General features: G+C 56.7%; 2 protein-coding genes across 2 annotated transcripts; one reads left to right on the plus strand and one right to left on the minus strand.

Moving 5' to 3' along the window:
• Positions 1 to 1,982: 1,982 nt before the first annotated feature.
• LOC114000663 (myosin light chain, embryonic) lies at positions 1,983 to 7,654 on the minus strand. The gene is made up of 7 exons (XM_027745123.2): positions 7,471 to 7,654; positions 6,636 to 6,663; positions 5,926 to 6,075; positions 5,084 to 5,257; positions 4,037 to 4,114; positions 3,285 to 3,328; positions 1,983 to 2,210 (listed from the first exon to the last, which is right to left on the minus strand). The coding sequence occupies exons 1-6, from the start codon at positions 7,555 to 7,557 to the stop codon at positions 3,300 to 3,302; spliced, it is 546 nt and encodes a 181-aa protein (XP_027600924.1). The 5' UTR covers positions 7,558 to 7,654; the 3' UTR covers positions 1,983 to 2,210; positions 3,285 to 3,299.
• Positions 7,655 to 11,162: 3,508 nt separating this feature from the next.
• Positions 11,163 to 17,163, plus strand: PTH1R (parathyroid hormone 1 receptor). Its single transcript, XM_027747112.2, has 13 exons — positions 11,163 to 11,240; positions 12,286 to 12,391; positions 12,890 to 13,000; positions 13,119 to 13,243; positions 13,443 to 13,537; positions 13,875 to 14,061; positions 14,451 to 14,604; positions 14,765 to 14,825; positions 15,250 to 15,316; positions 15,746 to 15,840; positions 16,120 to 16,261; positions 16,365 to 16,406; positions 16,822 to 17,163. The coding sequence occupies exons 1-13, from the start codon at positions 11,163 to 11,165 to the stop codon at positions 17,161 to 17,163; spliced, it is 1,605 nt and encodes a 534-aa protein (XP_027602913.2).
• The last annotated feature ends 846 nt before the right edge of the window (positions 17,164 to 18,009 follow it).

Below are 18,009 nucleotides of genomic sequence, written 5' to 3' on the forward strand. Positions count from 1 at the left end.
CAACCTGCTCTGCTACAAACCAGCTCTGCTTCATATCCTAAAGAGGCAGAGCAGGTGCCCAAAGCAAAGCACAGCAGGCTCTTACCCTGAGGGTGCCTCAGGGGCTGGATTTTTCACGTGGAAAACTACACTTTCCTGTAGTTCTGTCATTTCCCACTGCTCCCTTTCTGTCTGTCTCTTTGCAGGTCTCACTTTGGTTTTAATTTAGTGTCACTGCTGTCAGCACAGGAGCTGGAGGTTTTAAATACAGAGCCTGTGCCCTGCATAGAGGAGTGAGAGTGCAGCCTTTTGGCTTGCCAGGGCAGGAATATCATGGCTCTAACAGGGATATCACAGCTATAGTAGGGATGTCATGGCTCTAGCAGGGATATCACAGCTATAGTAGGGATGTCATGACTCTAGCAGGGATATCACAGCAATTGTAGGGATGTCATGGCTCTAGCAGGGATATCACAGCTATAGTAGGGATGTCATGGCTCTAGCAGGGATATCACAGCAATTGTAGGGATGTCATGGCTCTAGCAGGGATATCACAGCTATAGTAGGGATGTCATGGCTCTAGCAGGGATATCACAGCTATAGTAGGGATGTCATGGCTCTAGCAGGGATATTGCAGCTCTAGAGCCCCCAGTCCTTGCTGTGGATTTCCTCTGTGAGTCCAGGAAGGTCTCTGCCTTTCTCCTGCTCATTCCTCTCCACCACAGCACGTTCCTCTGCAGGAGTTGATGCCACAGTGGTGACAAGGACAAACGTGACCCCAGAGGAAGCAGGGTCCCTTCTCCCCCTGTCACCACGGTCCTTTAAGAGGTTAAAACACTGGATAGTACATTAAAGACACGAGGTGCCCAGATCCTGCCTGATGGGAGCTGTAGGAATAACACAGAGAGGAGCTCAAATCTAATCTTGCATCTATAAACAGCTTATGTTGCTTTTTATGAGCAGTTGAATCAAACAGTGGGAATTGAAAGCAGCTGTTCCTCAGTGACTGCACAGGAACGAGCCAGTGGCAGCTGAAGTCAACCCCGTCGGGGCAAAACACCTTCCATTCCCAGGCAAAGTCAGAGGGAGGGCGTTGGAAAAAGGGACAAATCAAAGGAAAGTGTTTTCTGCTCCCAGGTGTTGTGCTGCCGTGAATTTATTCACCACCTGTGGTGATGCTCTGATGATTGTTTTGCAGGTAGGAAGAGGGAGAGAGTCACCAGCTTGTATCACACAGCCCCCAGATGGCTCCTGGAAGAGAGGAACCATCCAGGGAGCCCATCCTGGCTGGGCTCCATCCCAGGCAAGTCACCACCTGCACCCCAGGGACCAGTCACCCTGTGCCAGGAGGGTGGAAGTGGCACCTGGCCCAGAAATACCTGTTCTTTCCCCATTTTCCTTCTCCCTTGCTGATTCATCAAGACTCAACTTCCAGGAAACCTTCAAAACTAAACTTTTGGATCTGTCCATGATGCAGAAGAAAGAATGTTTTTGATGTTTTATCTAATGTTTTGGGGTTTTTAAGGGCCTTTTCTGGCTGGGACAGGCAGTGTGTTGATGAAGGAGAGATGCCTGCAGGTCTCTCCTGGGACAGGGACAGGGACAGGGACAGGGCCAAGCAGGTCCCTCTGTGCTCCATGGTGCTGTTCACCCGGGACCTGGAGGGAATGCTCATGGGGTTACAAGGGCTACAGGTTTGAAAAAGGACTGGTTTAAGGGCAGAGAGGAGGTGAAGACCCTCCCAAAACCAGGGCGTCTGTGTGACGCAACATGTCCCTCATGCTGTCCTTGCTCCAGGTCTGCATCAGCAGGAGGTGGCCAGGCCCGTGCCAAGGGTGGGGTGATGATCCTCACCCCCATGTCTGAACTCTTCCCTCACATTCCCTGCCTCTTCCCCCTCTCCATGGGAATATCCTGTTGCCCCCGAGAGCTGCTGGGGACCGAGGGGTCTCCTCCACCCACCACATCCATGAGCTGCCCAAAGCCAAAGCAGACAAACCACGTCAGGGAGGAAGGAATTCGTTTAATGAGCCAAACGTCGCAGGGAAAACCCAAAAAGAATAACTTAAGGTTTCAAACCAAGTTGCCAGTGTCTTATTTAATACCAGGCTTAGGCACACACACGGAGACCAAGGAGGGGTGGCTCACGTGGAAACATCCCATGGAAAGGACAGGGATGGAGGAATCTCCCTCTTCCTGGTGCTCAGGTGGGTTCAAACATTTCCAAGAGCCTGGGAGAGAAGCAGGAGAGGGCTCAATGCAGTGAGTCTGTGTGAGAGTGCTCCTTCCCAGATAAACCCAAAATGCCAATAGCTGTCATTCCATACCGTTAAAAAAGAGTTTTATGTGCAAATAGTTTGGTGAAGAATTAAATCTCCTGGCAGGGTTTGCCACCCAACCATCTCTGTTGCTGAGCTGATGAGCAGGAACCAGAGAGAAATGGATTAAAAAGAAAATAAAAAGGATGCTGAACATTCAAAGATCAGACTTCTGTCTGTGTCTGTTTTAATCTTCTGATGTTTAAAGAGATGGGGGGGGAGATTTTTAAATGTTTAATTTGTGTATTTAGTAGTACCTGAAGGTCATTTTTATGTCTCTTTTTTTTTTCCCCTGCTGCTTCACACAGCTGAGGGGAGGAGAAATGTTTAAGGAAAGTAAATAGATAAGAAACCATAAGAAATTGGCAGGGGAGCCAGCAATTTGGATTTTCTTTTAAATTGAATAGATTTCAGAGGGATAATTCACCCTAAAAGAAACCTGTTTCTTCTGTTTTCCTCAGGCAGACTTATAGGAACACAAAAAAGCTTCACAAACATCCACGGTACATTTTCCATATTCTTTCTAATGTTAGGAGGAACGTTGATATTTCTCAGTTCAGAAATTTCCTCTCTAAGTACTTTGTATTTTCTTAACATCGAGTCACTCACTGCTGCAGGTCTTAAAATATTTATTCCCACTGGCTGTTGCTGATGACCCCCTTAGCTCCTGGTGGGTTAGAAAATCTAGCACCATAAACCACCCCAACCTCTTTCTTTCCTCTTTCTTTTCCACCTCAACCTCTTCCAACACAATTACCCAGACCACGACTGACCAGCACGGGAGTGATTCTGTCCCAGTAAATTCTAACTGGCAGGAGTAACAAATGAGATTCCTCATCATCAGCACAGCTTTTTGTGCCTCCAGAGCTGGGATTGTTCCCGTGGCATTAATCCACTGCAGGTTTGGGTTTTGGTTCCTCTGCCCATGGCTGTTCCATGCAGGATTTCCAATTTTGGAGGAAGCAGCAGGAGACCCCGTGGACTCACCTGAAGTTTTTCCTTTCAGCCAGACATGATGTGCTTGACAAAAGCTGAGGAGAAATGGGAGTGTGAGAGGTCAGAGGATGGTGTGAGCTGGGGGAGAGGGTGGAGGGGCAGCAGGGGGGACCCCCAGCTGGGAGACCCCGGAATGCCAGGACTGATATTCCTTCTTCTGTTCCCACTTTTTGCATGCCCCCCCCAACCTGGTTAGAGTGATCCCAACCCTTGGAGACGAGCTGGTACTGTTATCCCCAGTTTTCTGAGGCCAAGGGGAATGGGTCCCCTCTTTTCCTCAACGCTCTCCAATTTTAGTGGTTCCCAAATTTAACCACCCCCTATTCCAGATTTTCACCCTCTTGGAGCCACGAGTGATCCAAGTCTCCAAATGTTCCCAATTAGCCTCTGCTGTGAAAGACACTGGCTTTGTTTATTTTTGATAGCTTACAACAAAACAGTGCCAAAACCAGGGATAAAACAGTCCCGAAACCCTTGGAAACATGCTGCCTTCAGCTGCTTTTCCTGGAAATCACTGGCACAACTGCCTTGCTCCCACCCCAGCTGACTTGTCTCAGTGCTCTTTTAGGAAGGGCTTTGGAGGGTGGTCCACACCTCCCTCCTAGTGATCAGCAGTGTCACAGAATCATGGAATCATTAAGGCTGGAAAAGACTTCTAAGATCGTTGAGTCCAACCAAAATTTTCATCCTAAGACAAGACAGCCGTGCCTGAGATGGCCCCAGTGGGAATCTCTCACTCTCACCTTCATAGTTGATACAGCCATTGGCATCTTCCTGCCCTGCCATGAGCTGCTCCACCTCGCTTTCCGTCATCTTCTCCCCTGGAAGAGGAGGATGGAGAGGTGAGGGGAAGGATTCTCAGCCTGCCAGGACCTTCCCATCCTTATTCCAGAGAGCCAAAGCCACCAGAGGAAAGGAACAGGGGGTTAGAGAGGAGCTGTGTGCCCGCAGACAGGTGGGAGATTGTGGAGAGAGGACCAAGCTGCAAAAAGTTATCTGATAACTGAGGGTGTTCTGGACTCTCCACCTCCCCTGGGTCACACCCGAAGCTGCGGCATAAGGTGGGAAAGGCCCCACAGTCAGGAGCCACTGGCTCCTACAAGAGCCTGGGAGCAGCAGGGTGAGAAGGGTCCCTGCGACACCAGACCAGCCACTTGCCCAGGCAGAGCTGGGGGTGGCCCTGCCCTGCTGCCCTGCTGCCTTAAGCCCCTAATGGTTTTTTATTTTTCTAATATTTGTAAGCCTTGTAAGTTTTATAGGTAGATTTTAAAAGCAGCAACCCTCACTCCCTTACATCCCTTTCTCTGTAGCACCCTTGTTTACACATTCCTTAACCCTCTTACCCCATTCTATGCTCCCTATATCAATCCTACTCCTGAATCCAATAGAAATGTTTAGTCTTTTGTCAAGGCAAGGCCTAGATTGTTGGCAGAACAGCATATCAGGGCCTAAACCACAGAACACGGTCAAAAACTGGGTAACTATGTACCCTTTGTGCTCTGAGGGAGATGAAGATGGGATGAACAGGGGGTCCCGAAATGCACCCCAGCCCCATTTTCAGGGGGTGGACCCGGGGCGGACCAGAGTAAAGGCCACAGGGTGGACACATCTGGGATTGGATGGGATGGTGTTATAAAAATGTAACCTCTCGGGCACGGCGGGCGCGCGTCTTGTAGCATCTTTAGCCTTGGCAAAATAAACCCTTTCTTGTCTCACCCCTAATTAACTGCTCCGGGAGATTTTTCAGCGCCATAAATCCCACGGCAACACCCTCCCGGGCCAGCCCGTACCCAGCGTGACCAGCACGTGGCGCAGCTCGGCCCCCATCACCATCCCGTTGCCCTCCTTGTCGAAGACGCGCAGCCCTTCCACGAAGTCCTCGAAGGTGCCCTGCTCCCTGTTGCGGGTGAAGTGCTGCAGGATGGGCAGGAAGGTCTCGAAGTCCAGCATCTTTGTGTTCATTTCTGGAAGGGAGGGGGGGAGGAGGTGGGGTCGGAGATGCATTTATGTCACGGGATGTTCTGAGTTGGAAGGGACCCACGAGGATCATTGAGTTCGACTCTTGCGTGAATGGCCCACACAGGGATCAAACCCACAACCTTGGCGTTATAAGCAGCAGGTTCTGAGGCTGAACTCGGCCTCTGAGGGCCTCCTGCTTAACCCTCCTGGGCTCTTTTCCATCAGAGTACAGGGGAGAAGGCCCACAAGGAGATGGAACTATTCTATTATACTTGAAATTGGAAGATCCATATGAGGAATAAGGTATTGACATCAGGGGACTGCACAAACACCCCTGATATCAGCCCAAAATTAAAGCAGCAGGTGGGTCCCCTCTCACCAGGGCTATGTGGCCACACTGGGACTGGTCAGGTTACACCAGTTGGTACCAGTTCAGGATAAGGTCTGCTAAGCATCAGTAGCCACCGTGCCTGGGTGAGCACCGCCTATCCCTTGTGTCAGCCATGGTATGGGGAAGGGGAGTGAAGGAATACACAGGAATGAAGACCGTCTGCATAATTTCCTTCCCAATTCCTTCACCTTGCCGGGCTGTTCCTACAGGGAACATATGCTCTACTTGCAGCCAGGGAGCTCAGGGATTGCTTGTCCCACCCTGTCCCCGGTTTGCTCTCACCTTCTGGTTTGGGCTTGCCCAGCACCTTCAGGACCTCTGCGTTGGTGGGGTTGTGGCCGAGCGCCCGGAGCACGTCCCCGCACTGCCCGTAGCTGATCTGCATCGTCCCCGCGGGCGTCCGGTCAAACAGCCCGAAGGCTTCTCTGAACTCTGCGGGGAGGGAGCGCTCGGATGTCCCCGGCTGTGCCCGCCCCATCTCCCACCCCACCGAAGCTCGTCCTGCCTGGCGGGCAGGGAAGGGGTGGACGCGTGTGGGGTGGGTGCCCTCTGAACGCTGGGTGAGCTCGAGCAAGGCGGGCTGGAGGCTGCCAGGCTCCTCGGAGGAGTCGCTCAGCTGCTCGAGCAGGTTTTGTCACCCGTGCAGAGCTGGCTGGGTGACCTGCTGGATCCCTGCACCCGCGGCAGCAGGCTCTGCTGCAGGACATCCCTGCTCATCCCCTTTTCCATTGGGATCTCCCCTCTCTGGGGCTGTCCCTGCATCTCCGGAGGCTGCTCCTCCCACCAGAACCCCTGACTTTGACCCGGGCTGCATCTCACACCGTGGATGAAAATTACCCTTTCCCTGCCAGGCTCTGGATCCCGCTGAGCTTCCCCCCAGGAGGGGATTTGATGTGTGGCCCTGGCTCTCATGTCTGTGGTGAAAAACTACCTGGAAAAGGGATTCCCCATTTCTAAAGCCATCTCTGGGAGACACTGAGCTCGCCACTTACCTTCGATCTGCTCTGCTGTGAATTCAATCTGTGAAGAGAAGGGAACAGAGCTGGGCATGAGGGGGGGGTCACTGCCGGGGGAACGAAGGGGCTCTGCCATCTCTTTGGATCTCCCCCTCCCCGGGCTCAGGGCAGGAGCCGTATCCATGCCGTGTCCAGCCACGCCATGCCCAGGAGCCCTTGCTGCTGAGCTGAGATCCCTGCGGAAAGCACAGCCAGCAGCAGGGCGGGGGGCAGGCAGGAGGGATGCTCAGACCACAGTCAGGGCTATTTTGAGCGAAAAGGATGTTATTTTTAAGGTCTGATCCCTAGTTCAAGTGATTAAACAGCCTCAGCGTGCTGAGGCTGCTCTTAATGACTCTCCTGCCACAGCTCCGGCTCAAAAACGTGACTGTCCCGGGGAATCACGGGGAAAGCAAGCTCCCGTTGTGGAGTCTGGGATAAAAGAGGCTCTTATGTGGAGGAAGCAACACAGGCAACTTTAGGATGGAGACGGTGGGTGGCAGAGGAGGTTTTTATTGCTGCTGGGGCCCCGACACGGAGTCTCAGCAGGAGCTGTGGGGGTTTGGCTGCACGGCCGGAGCTCTGGGAGCAGCAAATCCACAGCGGGTCCCTCCGGTGAGCGCCGTGCAGGGCTGGGTGGGGAAGACTAAAACATCCCCCCGGTGAGGAGAGCATCGCTCCCAGCCTGCTGCATCCGCACAGTCCGGCAGTTTTCCCCTCCCAAGCCTGGCTCCCAGCCTGGCTGACGCCTTTTGTGCGGCGCTTTGCATCGCCCGTGCCTGGCAGATGACGGGCATGGAGGAAGACGGTGACGTCTTCGTTCCTCACTCACCTTCACGCTCTTGGGATCGAAGGCAGGCTCCCGCTCCGAGCCTGCTTTGGCCGATTCCTTCTTGGGGTCGGGTTTCTTGAGCGGCATCGCCGGGATTTGCGGAGGTGCAGGGGGACTCCTGCCGCCCAGCGAGGGAAGGGAACGGAGGGATGAAAGGCAAAGGCTGCTCCTTCCCTTATATACGGAGCCCAGTCCTCACCCCGGAGGGGCAGGCCAGCTGCTGGAGCAACTGCTACTTACTATAAAAGGAAGAAAACTCAAACGAGAGGGGCCCCAATTTGACAATTGCCCATTGTCATCGCCTCCTGGCTCCGAGGAGCCACCGGCCGCCCCCCCAGCTGCATCAGGGGGGACACGTCCCCCTCCAGCACCTGCACCGGGTGGGCTGCATGGGGGCTGCTTGCTAATGACCACTGAAAACCTAAACTCGAACGGCCACGGGGGCCTGGCAAGGAAACAGCAAATGATGGCTGATAAACCTGCTGTGATACCCGCGGGGAGAGCGCCTGTCTCCAGGCAGGACTGCGAGGGCCGGGGCTGCAGAGCCCTTCTAAGCCCAGGGGTTATGAACTGCTCCTTCAAAGGAGCTCAAAACCTCTCTGAATGATCCCCCTGGCCTCGTGCTCGGGGTCTGGTTTGCCCCATTGTCTTCCCAGGGCTGGATTGTGCCCTGGAAAACGCCACGCTGTCGGTGCTCACCTCCCTCGGGGTGGCTAATGGGGTAATGCAAATGATGGCCAAAGCCAGCACTGAATTCACCGGCTCGGGGTCTTTCCCAGCCCTGCACCCCCCACCCCGAGCATCCCCAAAACCTGCAGGGCAGATGGGATCTCCTTTTGGCTCCCCTCCAGTCACTGGGCAGGCTCCAATGGGAGACATTCCTGCTCTCACCCTCCTCTCCCAACTGTTTGAAGACCCATGGAATAGGCAGAAGAACTCATCAAGGTTCAGCATCCCAGGAAACGGGGCTCCAGGGTTACACTGAGACATCCTAAACCATCAACTTAAACGTAGCCAGGTTGTACCAGGGCACAGGAGGAGGAAAATGCTCTCAGGCACATGGTGGGATTGTTCAGGTGTCCTGTGCAGGGCCAGGATTTTGACTAGTGGACATCTGTGGGTCCCTTCCAACTCAGGATATTCTGTGAAAACCCATCCCAAATTTGCACTGGGATCCAAGAGCTGGTGTTCTGGTAACAGAAGCAAATGGACAAAAAAATGATTTACAACAGATGAGAGTGTCTTCTGCACTGTGGAGGTGCTGCACAGCCTCGTCTCTCCAGCATGGGCTTAAGTTGGGCTCAGGGATGGTTGGAAGCCTTTGGGTGGAACAGAGTCCTGTGGGATGTTGTTAGTCCTGGTGCCAGAGCTATGAGGTCTCAGTGCTGGCTGGAGCCTGAGCCATGATATTTTTACATAAATATATATAAACACATTCTATATGTGTGTATTTAAGTGTTGTTTATACATAGATATAGAAAATGCCATCATAGTTGTAGTTTTAGTGGCTCAGTCTTGGCATGACCAGGCTGTTCAGGAGCTGCCACAGGGCCAGGAGTGATGGGAATGGGGGTGTCACCAACCCAGCCCTGTGCTCAGAATCCCCCAGTCTCTTCCTTGCTGAAGCCAGAGGCTGAGCCATCACCAGCAGGGTTGGGGGGGTCACTCAGGAGGAGGGAGCAGCCACAAACTGCTGGGAATTTGCTGCGTGCCATCATTTCCTGAGTGCTGTCGTGGAATGGGGAGTGAGGGGGCTGGATGATGGGGCTGGATGGGTGTCATTTGCAATCATTGCTTTCCAGAGCTCTCTAGAATATAACAAGTGATTTAGCTAAAAAAACCCAACCTGTTTTGCTAAGTGTGAACTCGGAGCCTGGGTCGGGTTTCGCCTGGGAAATCAAGGGAATCAAATTGCCCCTGAGCTGCCTCCCCCTCAGCATCCATCCGACTCCAAAATAACCTCACCTTAACTCCATCCTCACTCCTCGGCAGCTTCTGGGTCAGAAATGAGACCCAGCAGAGCCTTCAGAAAACGTTAATCCCGCAGTTCAGCTGTTCATCCCTCCCCTGCCCTCCGCGGCCGAGCAGCATCCTGAGGATCCCCGGCGGTGCCGCTCGGCAGAGCAGTGCCCTGGGCTGTGTCACACCCACGCCGGGCGGCTAAATTGGGCTGGGGGGCCGGGCAGCTGCCGAAGATGCCCCTAATCCCTCCTTGGTTGTCAGCTGATGGCCGCGGCAGGGCTTGTTTTCCTGTCTGAGTCGATCGGCGGGAGAAGCAGCCCCTCCTGTGCCCTGTCATTCGGATTTTTGTGCCCCCTCAGCTGCTGATGCTCCTTCCCTTGCCACGGGAGCCCAGCAGGACCCTGACCCTCCTCCACACAGCCAAAGGGGCTCGTGGTTAGGACCAGGAAAACCCCGAGGGAGGCTCCGGGGGCTCTGCTGCTCCGTGTGGGATTGTGGCACTGGCAGAGGCAGCCAGAGCTGTGCCTGGACATGGATTACACGGGCCAAGGGAGAGGCCCAGGCTGGGAGCTGCTCCTCCTGGGATTTGACACCGGGCTGTTGAATTTCAGCCTCATCCCACCAAGGATGACCTGCCCAGGGAACAAGGACTCCCCTCTCGGTGCCCCATTCCCCGGGGGGACATTTGGGCTGCTGGGGGGACACAAGGTGTTGGAACTGGCGGGGTAGTGGGAGCAAGCTGGGAATCAGCATGATCCCAACAGACAGGGGACAGCCCTGGGCCTCCCTGGGGGGATGCAGGTGACAAGGGATGGCTGTGACAGGGACAGTGTCAGCTGCAGTGGGACCAGCTCTGACACGAGGCCCAAGGACCCCCCGGCTGGGTGGGACCCCATCCAGGTGGCAGCTCCGTGTCCCTGCCCAGCTGACGGAGCCTCCAGCCCCTCTCTGCAGGAGCCTTGAGCAGTGAGGTCCCAGCAGGGGCTGGGGGAGCAGGACTGATCCCAGCACATCTCCCCAAAACACACTCCAAGCCCCAGAGAAGGAAAAGGGTTAAACTGGAGGCTGCCTGGAAGACATCCCTTCTCAGGAGCATCAGTTCAAGGTGCTGCTCACGTGCTTGCACCCTCTGCCTCCCTGGCTCCAGCCACCTCGCTGGGATATTCCCCACCTTCCCCGGGCTCCTCGGGACCACTCTTGGGCTGGAGGGGACTGAGGAGCCTGGGGGCGACGGGAGGATGCTGTGACAGCTGAAAAATGAGCCACCAGGCAGTGAGAGAAGTTTCTGAAAAGAGAAGAGGAATCTGCCTTGAACGAAGAGGATTTTAGCACCTAGGGCTAAGCCAATAAACCTCCGCCGTCCCCATCCGAACGGGAATTGTTTGCACACGCTCCAGGAGCTGCTTAAAGCTGGCGAGACACGGAGAGGGAATAGGATCAAGCATTGTGGGGGGAGAACCCCCCCCTGCCTGGAGAGCCTGCGAGCAGATCCCGATAGTGCTGCCGGGGCAGTGCCCACCGGGACAGGGGGCTCGCCCCGGGGCTCCCCCGGCCCTGAGCTCCCGGGGACGGGCTGTGCCCCCGCTGCCACCTCACCTCGGCAGGGCCAGGAAGGTGCTCCCAGAAGATGCTCTGTCCTGCTGAACGCACCAGCCCTCTCCATCACCCACGGCCTCGGGCTGGCAGCGATTCAGGTCCCTGAGGTCCCCGTCGAGTGACACAGCGGCACCATGGAGGCATCCGTCCCCGTGGGAGGTGTCACGGTGGCTCTCCTCTGCTGCTGCCTCCTGAGCTCTGCGTGGGCTCTGGTAAGTCCGCGTGGCCCCGTGGGCTGCTCCGGTCCCTCTCCCGGCTTTAAAGGTCGCTGGTTGTGCCGCCCTCCCCCGTCGGGGCCGTGTGCGCTCCCGGCCGCACGTCCCGCTCCGCGGAGCTGCCGGGCAGGAGCCGGGCGGGGCGGGCAGAGCATCTCCACTCCTGCTAAAAGCTTTTCCAGCAGCCATGGAGGCACTGTGGCGTGATGGCTTTTCCATTTCTTGGCTGCATCCAGGGCAGGGTTCAGCACCTCGGAGCGGGCGGTTTACGGTCAGCGCGGGCGAGGTTGGGGGGATGAGGCCAGGGCAGAGCTGGGCACACCCAGAGTGACTCCCAAAGCCAGGCCCTCACCCTGCTGAGGCACCCCCAGGGCCCCCACTAGTGCCCTACATCCCTAACGAGTCTCCCATCCACCCACCCACCCACCCAGATGCTGGGTCTGGGAGGAACATGAAAGGGAGTCCTCTCTGGGTCTGGAGCTGGCCGTGTTCCCATGGACTGTGGACAGTCTGGGAAGAGCAAACCCCCTGCATTCTGGCTCCTTTTCACTTCCAAAACTGTTTCCTCATCCCAGCTCCAAATTCCTTGCAGCAGCTCAGCCCAAAACATCCCAAAAGACGTTTGCACATGTGGTGTGACCAGGAGGCTGAAGGTGTCCCAGGCTGCACCATCTGCCCCACCCAGCTCCAGGCACTGGGCACCCACTTGCTTGCTGAGCACTTTATCCAGAGGCTGCCAGAGCTGGCCTGGAGAGCTCAGCGTGGGAAAGAGGGACACCCAGCACCACTGGTGGGGGGGTGACACGGAGGGCAGGAGCCTGACATGCTGATTAAACATGGACATGGACCATAAACAGGGTGGGAGGGGACTTGGGGTCACCCTCAGCCTTGGAAGAGGGAAAAATGAGAGCAGGAAGGCAGGAAGAGCTTTTTTCTTCCCTGTGTTGTTGAATCTACCCAAAGCCACCCCAACCTGACTCTGCTGGAGAGGGCTGGGAGAGCGTGGCCTGAGCCCAGGGGTCACTTCAGTTTGTTCGGGCAGGTTGACCCTGATGATGTTCTCACAAAAGAAGAGCAGATCTATCTCCTGGTGGAAGCCAAGGAGAAGTGTCAGAGGGACATAAAGGCCCAGCTGGAGAAGATCAGAGGTATTGTCCCTCCCCTGTGCGTGGTCAGCCAGCCCCGGTGGAGCGGGTTACACCGTGGGAAATGCTGTCCCCACAACGGGATGGGGCCAGGGACATGTGGCTCCTGAGGGCTTGTGGAGCTCCTGGCTGCTCTGGGTGCAATTAGGTGCTAATCAAGGCATCACCCTGATGAGCCAGCGCTGGCTGCAGTGTTTTCCAGACAGCCCCAGGTACAACAGCAAAGGGAGCTGAGGAGGGGCCTTGGCCCCCCTGGAAGAGGGGGGATGGGATGGGATGGGATGGGATGGGATGGGATGGGATGGGATGGGATGGGATGGGATGGGATGGGATGGGATGTGTCTCCCTCCCTGGCTCCCACACACTCCCCCAGCTCTGCAGCCCAGGGGGGACGTGTGGCAGCGTTTTCCTCTCCCTGGCCCAGCACACGCCCTGGGGAAGGCGGAGGTTGCGCTGAGGCCCCGAGGGGAGATGTGAGATGTGTCTTTGCCCTTTGGCCAGACACCAGCTGCCCTCCGGAGTGGGATGGGATCATCTGCTGGCCAAGGGGCTCCCCCAGCCAGGAGGTGTCGGTGCCCTGCCCCGACTACATCTACGACTTCAACCACAAAGGTGAGTGCTTGTACCTGGGCGGGGAGTGACCTCACCTCGGTGACAGTCCATGGAGCAGGGACATGTTGGGGCATCCCACGGGCCCTTCTGCTGTCACAGTGCCCTTTGCTGTCCCCAGGTCACGCCTACAGGTACTGCAGCGCCTACGGGACCTGGGCCATGGCCCTCAGCATCAACAAGACCTGGGCCAACTACACTGAGTGTGCTCTGCTCTTCTCCTCCGAGGGCCGGAGCCGTGAGAAGGTGACCTTGCCTGCCAAGGGTGCTGGGAAAGGTGTTGGGAAGGGGACCAAGCCTGCACCAAAGGCCAGGGGGATTGCTGGGAGCAGGGGGCTCTTCCTGCTCCACTCCCCGAACCAGCCCCACTCCCCCTGTGCTCTCAGCCCGGGGGTGGGGGGTCCTGGCTGTGGAGGGGTCGTGGAGCTCAGCCCTTCTCTCGCAGGAGGTGTTTGACCGCCTGCACCTGATGTACACGGTGGGCTACTCCATCTCCCTGGCCTCCCTCATCGTCGCCGTCTGCATCCTCTCCTACTTCAAGTAAGGACAGGCCAAAGGCCCAGCCCTGTGTGGGGAGAACCCTCCTCCTCCCACTGCCCACACCCCCAGCCCCTGAGCGGGGGCAGCCCCGAGGGAATGGGAACTGACCCCAGGCCCAGCACAGACATCAAAACACCCCCGGCATGACCAGCTCCATCTGCTCCGCCCCGCTCTTGGAAGGAGTGGACACCCCACTTGCCCCCACATGTGGTTCCTGTGCCCACGGGAGGGCTGACACCCCGGTGCCCATCTCTGGGACCCCCCATTGCCTGAGCCCAGGTGTGAGGAGTTTGTTGGGCAGCCGGGGCCGGGCTGGTGTCACATCCCTTCTCTGCAGGCGCCTGCACTGCACACGGAATTACATCCACGTCCACCTCTTCACCTCCTTCATCTGCCGGGCCGTCAGCATCTTCGTGAAGGACATGGTGCTCTACTCAGGGCCCCTGGCCAGCGAGACCGACAGGATGAGGGAGGACGACTTCAAGGCTGGAATGGGACCCTCGCAGGGACAACGGAGCCACCTGGCAAGTGGTGCACTGGGACTGGAGGCAGGATGGGGGGAAAAGGGGATTTAGGAGCCCTGGTACAAGGGATGTGCTTGGGACCCTCCCAGACCAGGGCTGTGCTGCTCAGGGGGAGGGGATGAAGGGCCACCTCTGGGTCTGCCCGGCTCCTCCTCATCCTGGTGCCACAGTGAGGGTCAGAGCCTCTGAGCACAGTGGTCTGCAGTTTGTGTCCTGGGACAGGGAATACCTGTGCTATGGGAGATATTGGAATATCCCAATAGTAGATGCAGGTCCCTGCAAGAGGAAAATGGGGCACAGCTGAGTTTTGTTGGTCAGAGAGCAAAAGCCACCAGGTTTTGCTTTTGGGGACCAGCCTGACACGGGCACCTCTCTGACCGTGTTCACAGGTTGGCTGCAAGGTGGTGGTGACTCTCTTCCTCTATTTTCTGGCCACCAACCACTACTGGATCCTGGTGGAAGGTCTCTACCTGCACAGCCTGATCTTCATGGCCTTCCTCTCCAACAGGAGCTACCTGTGGGTGCTCATCATCATCGGCTGGGGTGAGCACAGAGCCCGAGCCCAGCCGTGCTCCCCGAGAGCAGCTGGGAGCTGTGGCATCGGCCGTGAGCGCCCGGAGAAGGGCAGTGGGAGGCAGGAGCTGGTTTGATCTGCAAACGTGATGCTTCATCCCTGCTCCTCGCTCTGGTTCTGCCCCTCCAGGTCTCCCTGCCGTGTTTGTGTCCATCTGGGCCAGCGTCAGGGCCTCGCTGGCAGACACACAGTACGTGACACCCACCTTCTCCAGCGATCCCTGGGGAGGGAAAGGGGGGTTGCTGGTGCCAGCAAAGTATCTGTGGGCACCAGAGCTTTTGGAAATGAAAATTTTCCAGAAGAGAACAAGAGGAGGCAACACGTGTTCAAGGCTTGTTCCTGACACTGTCAGTAATGCAGAGTGATGGTGTTTTGCTCTGCATTTGGGGGGATGGTGGATGCAGGTTTGCACCATAAACTGATCAGTGCAAAGACAAATGTTAAAGGGCATGTTCTGGAGTGAGGCATTTTAAAAGGACAAAGGCCACCGAGTGTTCAGCAGGAATTTGGAATGAGGTGGGTGTTGGCTGGGGGAAAAGGGAGCCATCAGCCAGCAATTCTCCCGACCAGGGATGTCACGTTTCTCCAAGGTGTTTCTTTACTGGTCTTCTCAGGTGCTGGGACCTCAGTGCAGGGAACATGAAGTGGATTTATCAGGTCCCCATCTTGGCTGCCATCGTGGTAAGAATCACAGAATCATAGAAATATGATTCTATGACCTCTGAGTCCAACCTTTGAGTGATCTCCACCTTGTCACCCAGCCCAGAGCACTGAATGCCACGTCCAGTCATTCCCTAAACACCTCCAGGTTTGGGGAATCCACCACCTCCCTGGGCAGCCCCTTCCAGTGCTTGAATCCTGTGGTTGAATCTCCCAATCCCTTTTGGGGGAAGGTTATCAACCCAGAGCTCCTTTGCTTGTGGTCACTGGGGTTGTGTTCTCAGCACCCAGAGGGATCCAGGGGCACTGGTCCCTCCCTGCCCTGGCCACGGCATCACCCCCCTGTCCCTGCCTGCTCCTCACCCAGAACTGCCTGTCTGTGTCATGGGGGGCTGCTCGGGCACACCCAAGGTCACTGTGGGCAGCACCCAACAGGGTGGCTGTTGGCAGGTGAACTTCTTCCTCTTCCTCAACATCGTCCGGGTTCTGGCCTCCAAGCTCTGGGAGACCACCACGGGCAAGCTGGACCCCCGGCAGCAGTACAGGCAAGTGCTGGCAGCAGCAAAGCCTCCCCAGTCCAGCCTGGCTCCTGTCCTGCCTGTCCAGCCTGAACAGCTCCCAGAGGGTTGTGAATGAGGAGCAGAGGTGTGGGAAGGGCTGGAGGAGGGAGGGAGGGTGGCAGGACGATGGCAGCCGGTGCCTCTGGCAGCTCAGCCGGATTCAAAGAGGGCTCAGGAGCTCAGGCTCTGCCTGCTCCCATCTCCGAGCTGGACACGGGCTGTCCAGCGGGTCCCAGCTGACGGCTCCAGGTTTGCTCCTCTCAGGAAGCTGCTCAAGTCCACGCTGGTGCTGATGCCGCTTTTTGGAGTCCACTACGTGGTGTTCATGGCCATGCCCTACACCGAGGTCTCCGGGGTCCTGTGGCAGATCCAGATGCATTATGAGATGCTCTTTAACTCCTCTCAGGTGTGTTGCCTGTCCCAAGCACCGAGTGAGGCTCCTCCAGGGAGGCTCAGGGAGAACATCCCGGCCCAGGCCTCAAACTCCACCTCTCTGGGTCTCTTGGCAGGGCTTCTTTGTGGCTTTTATCTACTGCTTTTGCAACGGGGAGGTGAGTGAGAGCGGGAGCAGTGAGCTCCCTGTTCCAGCCCCTTCAGGGCTGGGGACATTAACACACAGCCCCAGGATGGGATAATCACCAAAAAACCGGGATCCATCCCCTCTCAGTGGGATTTGGAGGGAAGGGAGGGGAAGGGGAAGGAAAAGAGGAAGGAGAAGAGGAAGGGAAAGGAGAAGGAAGGGAGAAGAGGGATGGAAAGGGAAGAGGGGAGGGGAAAGGGGAATGGAGGAAAGAGGGAAGGGAAAGTAAGGGAAGGGAAGGGAGAGAAGGGAAAGGAGAAAGGGAAGGAAGGGTATGGAGAAGAGGGGAGGGAATGGGAAGGGGGAAGGGAAAGGAAAGGAAGGGAGAAGGGAAAGGCAGTTCCGCTGTGTCTGGGCACAGCAGCCCTCTCACACCTCTCCCCCAGGTGCAGGCAGAGATCAAGAAAGCCCATCTTCGGAGGCTCCTGGCGCTGGATTTGGGGCAGAAGGGTCGCGCCGGGAGCTGCTGCTGTGCCGGGCCGGCCCCCCACGGCCCCCGGGGCTGCGGCACCGGCCGGGCGGGGCCAGGGGGGACCCGGCGGGGGCTGCTGCTCCCGGCCCACCCCAGCCTGCCGGGGTACCTCCCCGGCTCCTGCGCCTCCCATCACCTCCCGCACTGCCCCGCCCAGGAGATGAGCCAGAAAACCCGGGGGGAGAACACGGTGGATCTGACGGACCTGACTCAGTGCCACCCCAACCTCACCAAAGAGCTGGAGACGATGCTGTGAAGGGAACGAACGATGTGTTTCCCGAGCGTGTTCCCCAGCCGTGCCCGGAAAGATGCTGATCCTCCCGCTGCGGGCTCCTTTCTGCATGGAGAGCCAGGGCAGGGAGAGCAGCTGGAACAACCCAGCTCCCTTTCCCTCACAGCCAGTGTGCAAAGGGACCACGAGCTCTCACTCCTCCCTACCTGGCCCTAAAACGAGCCATAAAAACCTCCTTTTCTTCCACGTGCAAGTGACTGATGTGATGTCTGCGCATGCAAAATCTTGAGTCTTCACCAGGGAACAACCCTCCATGCTCACTCCTACCTCTCCAGCGTGTGTAAAGCCGATTCCATGAGCTCACAGTCCTGCCTCTGGAGCACCAGCTCCAGCTTTGTCCAGCCTGGGAGAGCAGAGTGCCCCCAGAGCCCTTCTGCAGCCCACCCTGCCCTCACTCACATCCAGCTCATGGATGGTGTGAACAGGGAGCAGGAGTCACTGGGATACGGTGGGCTGAGGGAGGCAGGACAAGTTCCATGGCCTGGAAGGGTGCAGGAAATGCCTGGATCCCCCACACTCCATCCATGAACTCACAGCCCCTGCATGCAAGAGTTGTGGCCCTGTCATCTCCCTGCAGGCTAAAAACAAATAAAGAGAGTCTGTCTAGCTTGTTTCCATCCTTGTGTTCCATTGTGGACACAGCAACAGATGAATTAAACACCGTGTTTATGGGTTTATACCATGGGTGGGAAGAGACCTTAAAGCCCATTTCATTCCAACCCAAATCACAGAATCCCAGAATTGTTTGGGTTGGACGGGACCCTAAAGATCCTCCAGTTCCACCCCCTGCCACGGGCAGGGACACCTCCC

This window comes from Pipra filicauda, unplaced genomic scaffold, assembly GCF_003945595.2.
Source record: "Pipra filicauda isolate LSUMZ 115617 unplaced genomic scaffold, ASM394559v2 scaffold193_size2426894_pilon, whole genome shotgun sequence".
Taxonomy (NCBI): domain Eukaryota; kingdom Metazoa; phylum Chordata; class Aves; order Passeriformes; family Pipridae; genus Pipra; species Pipra filicauda.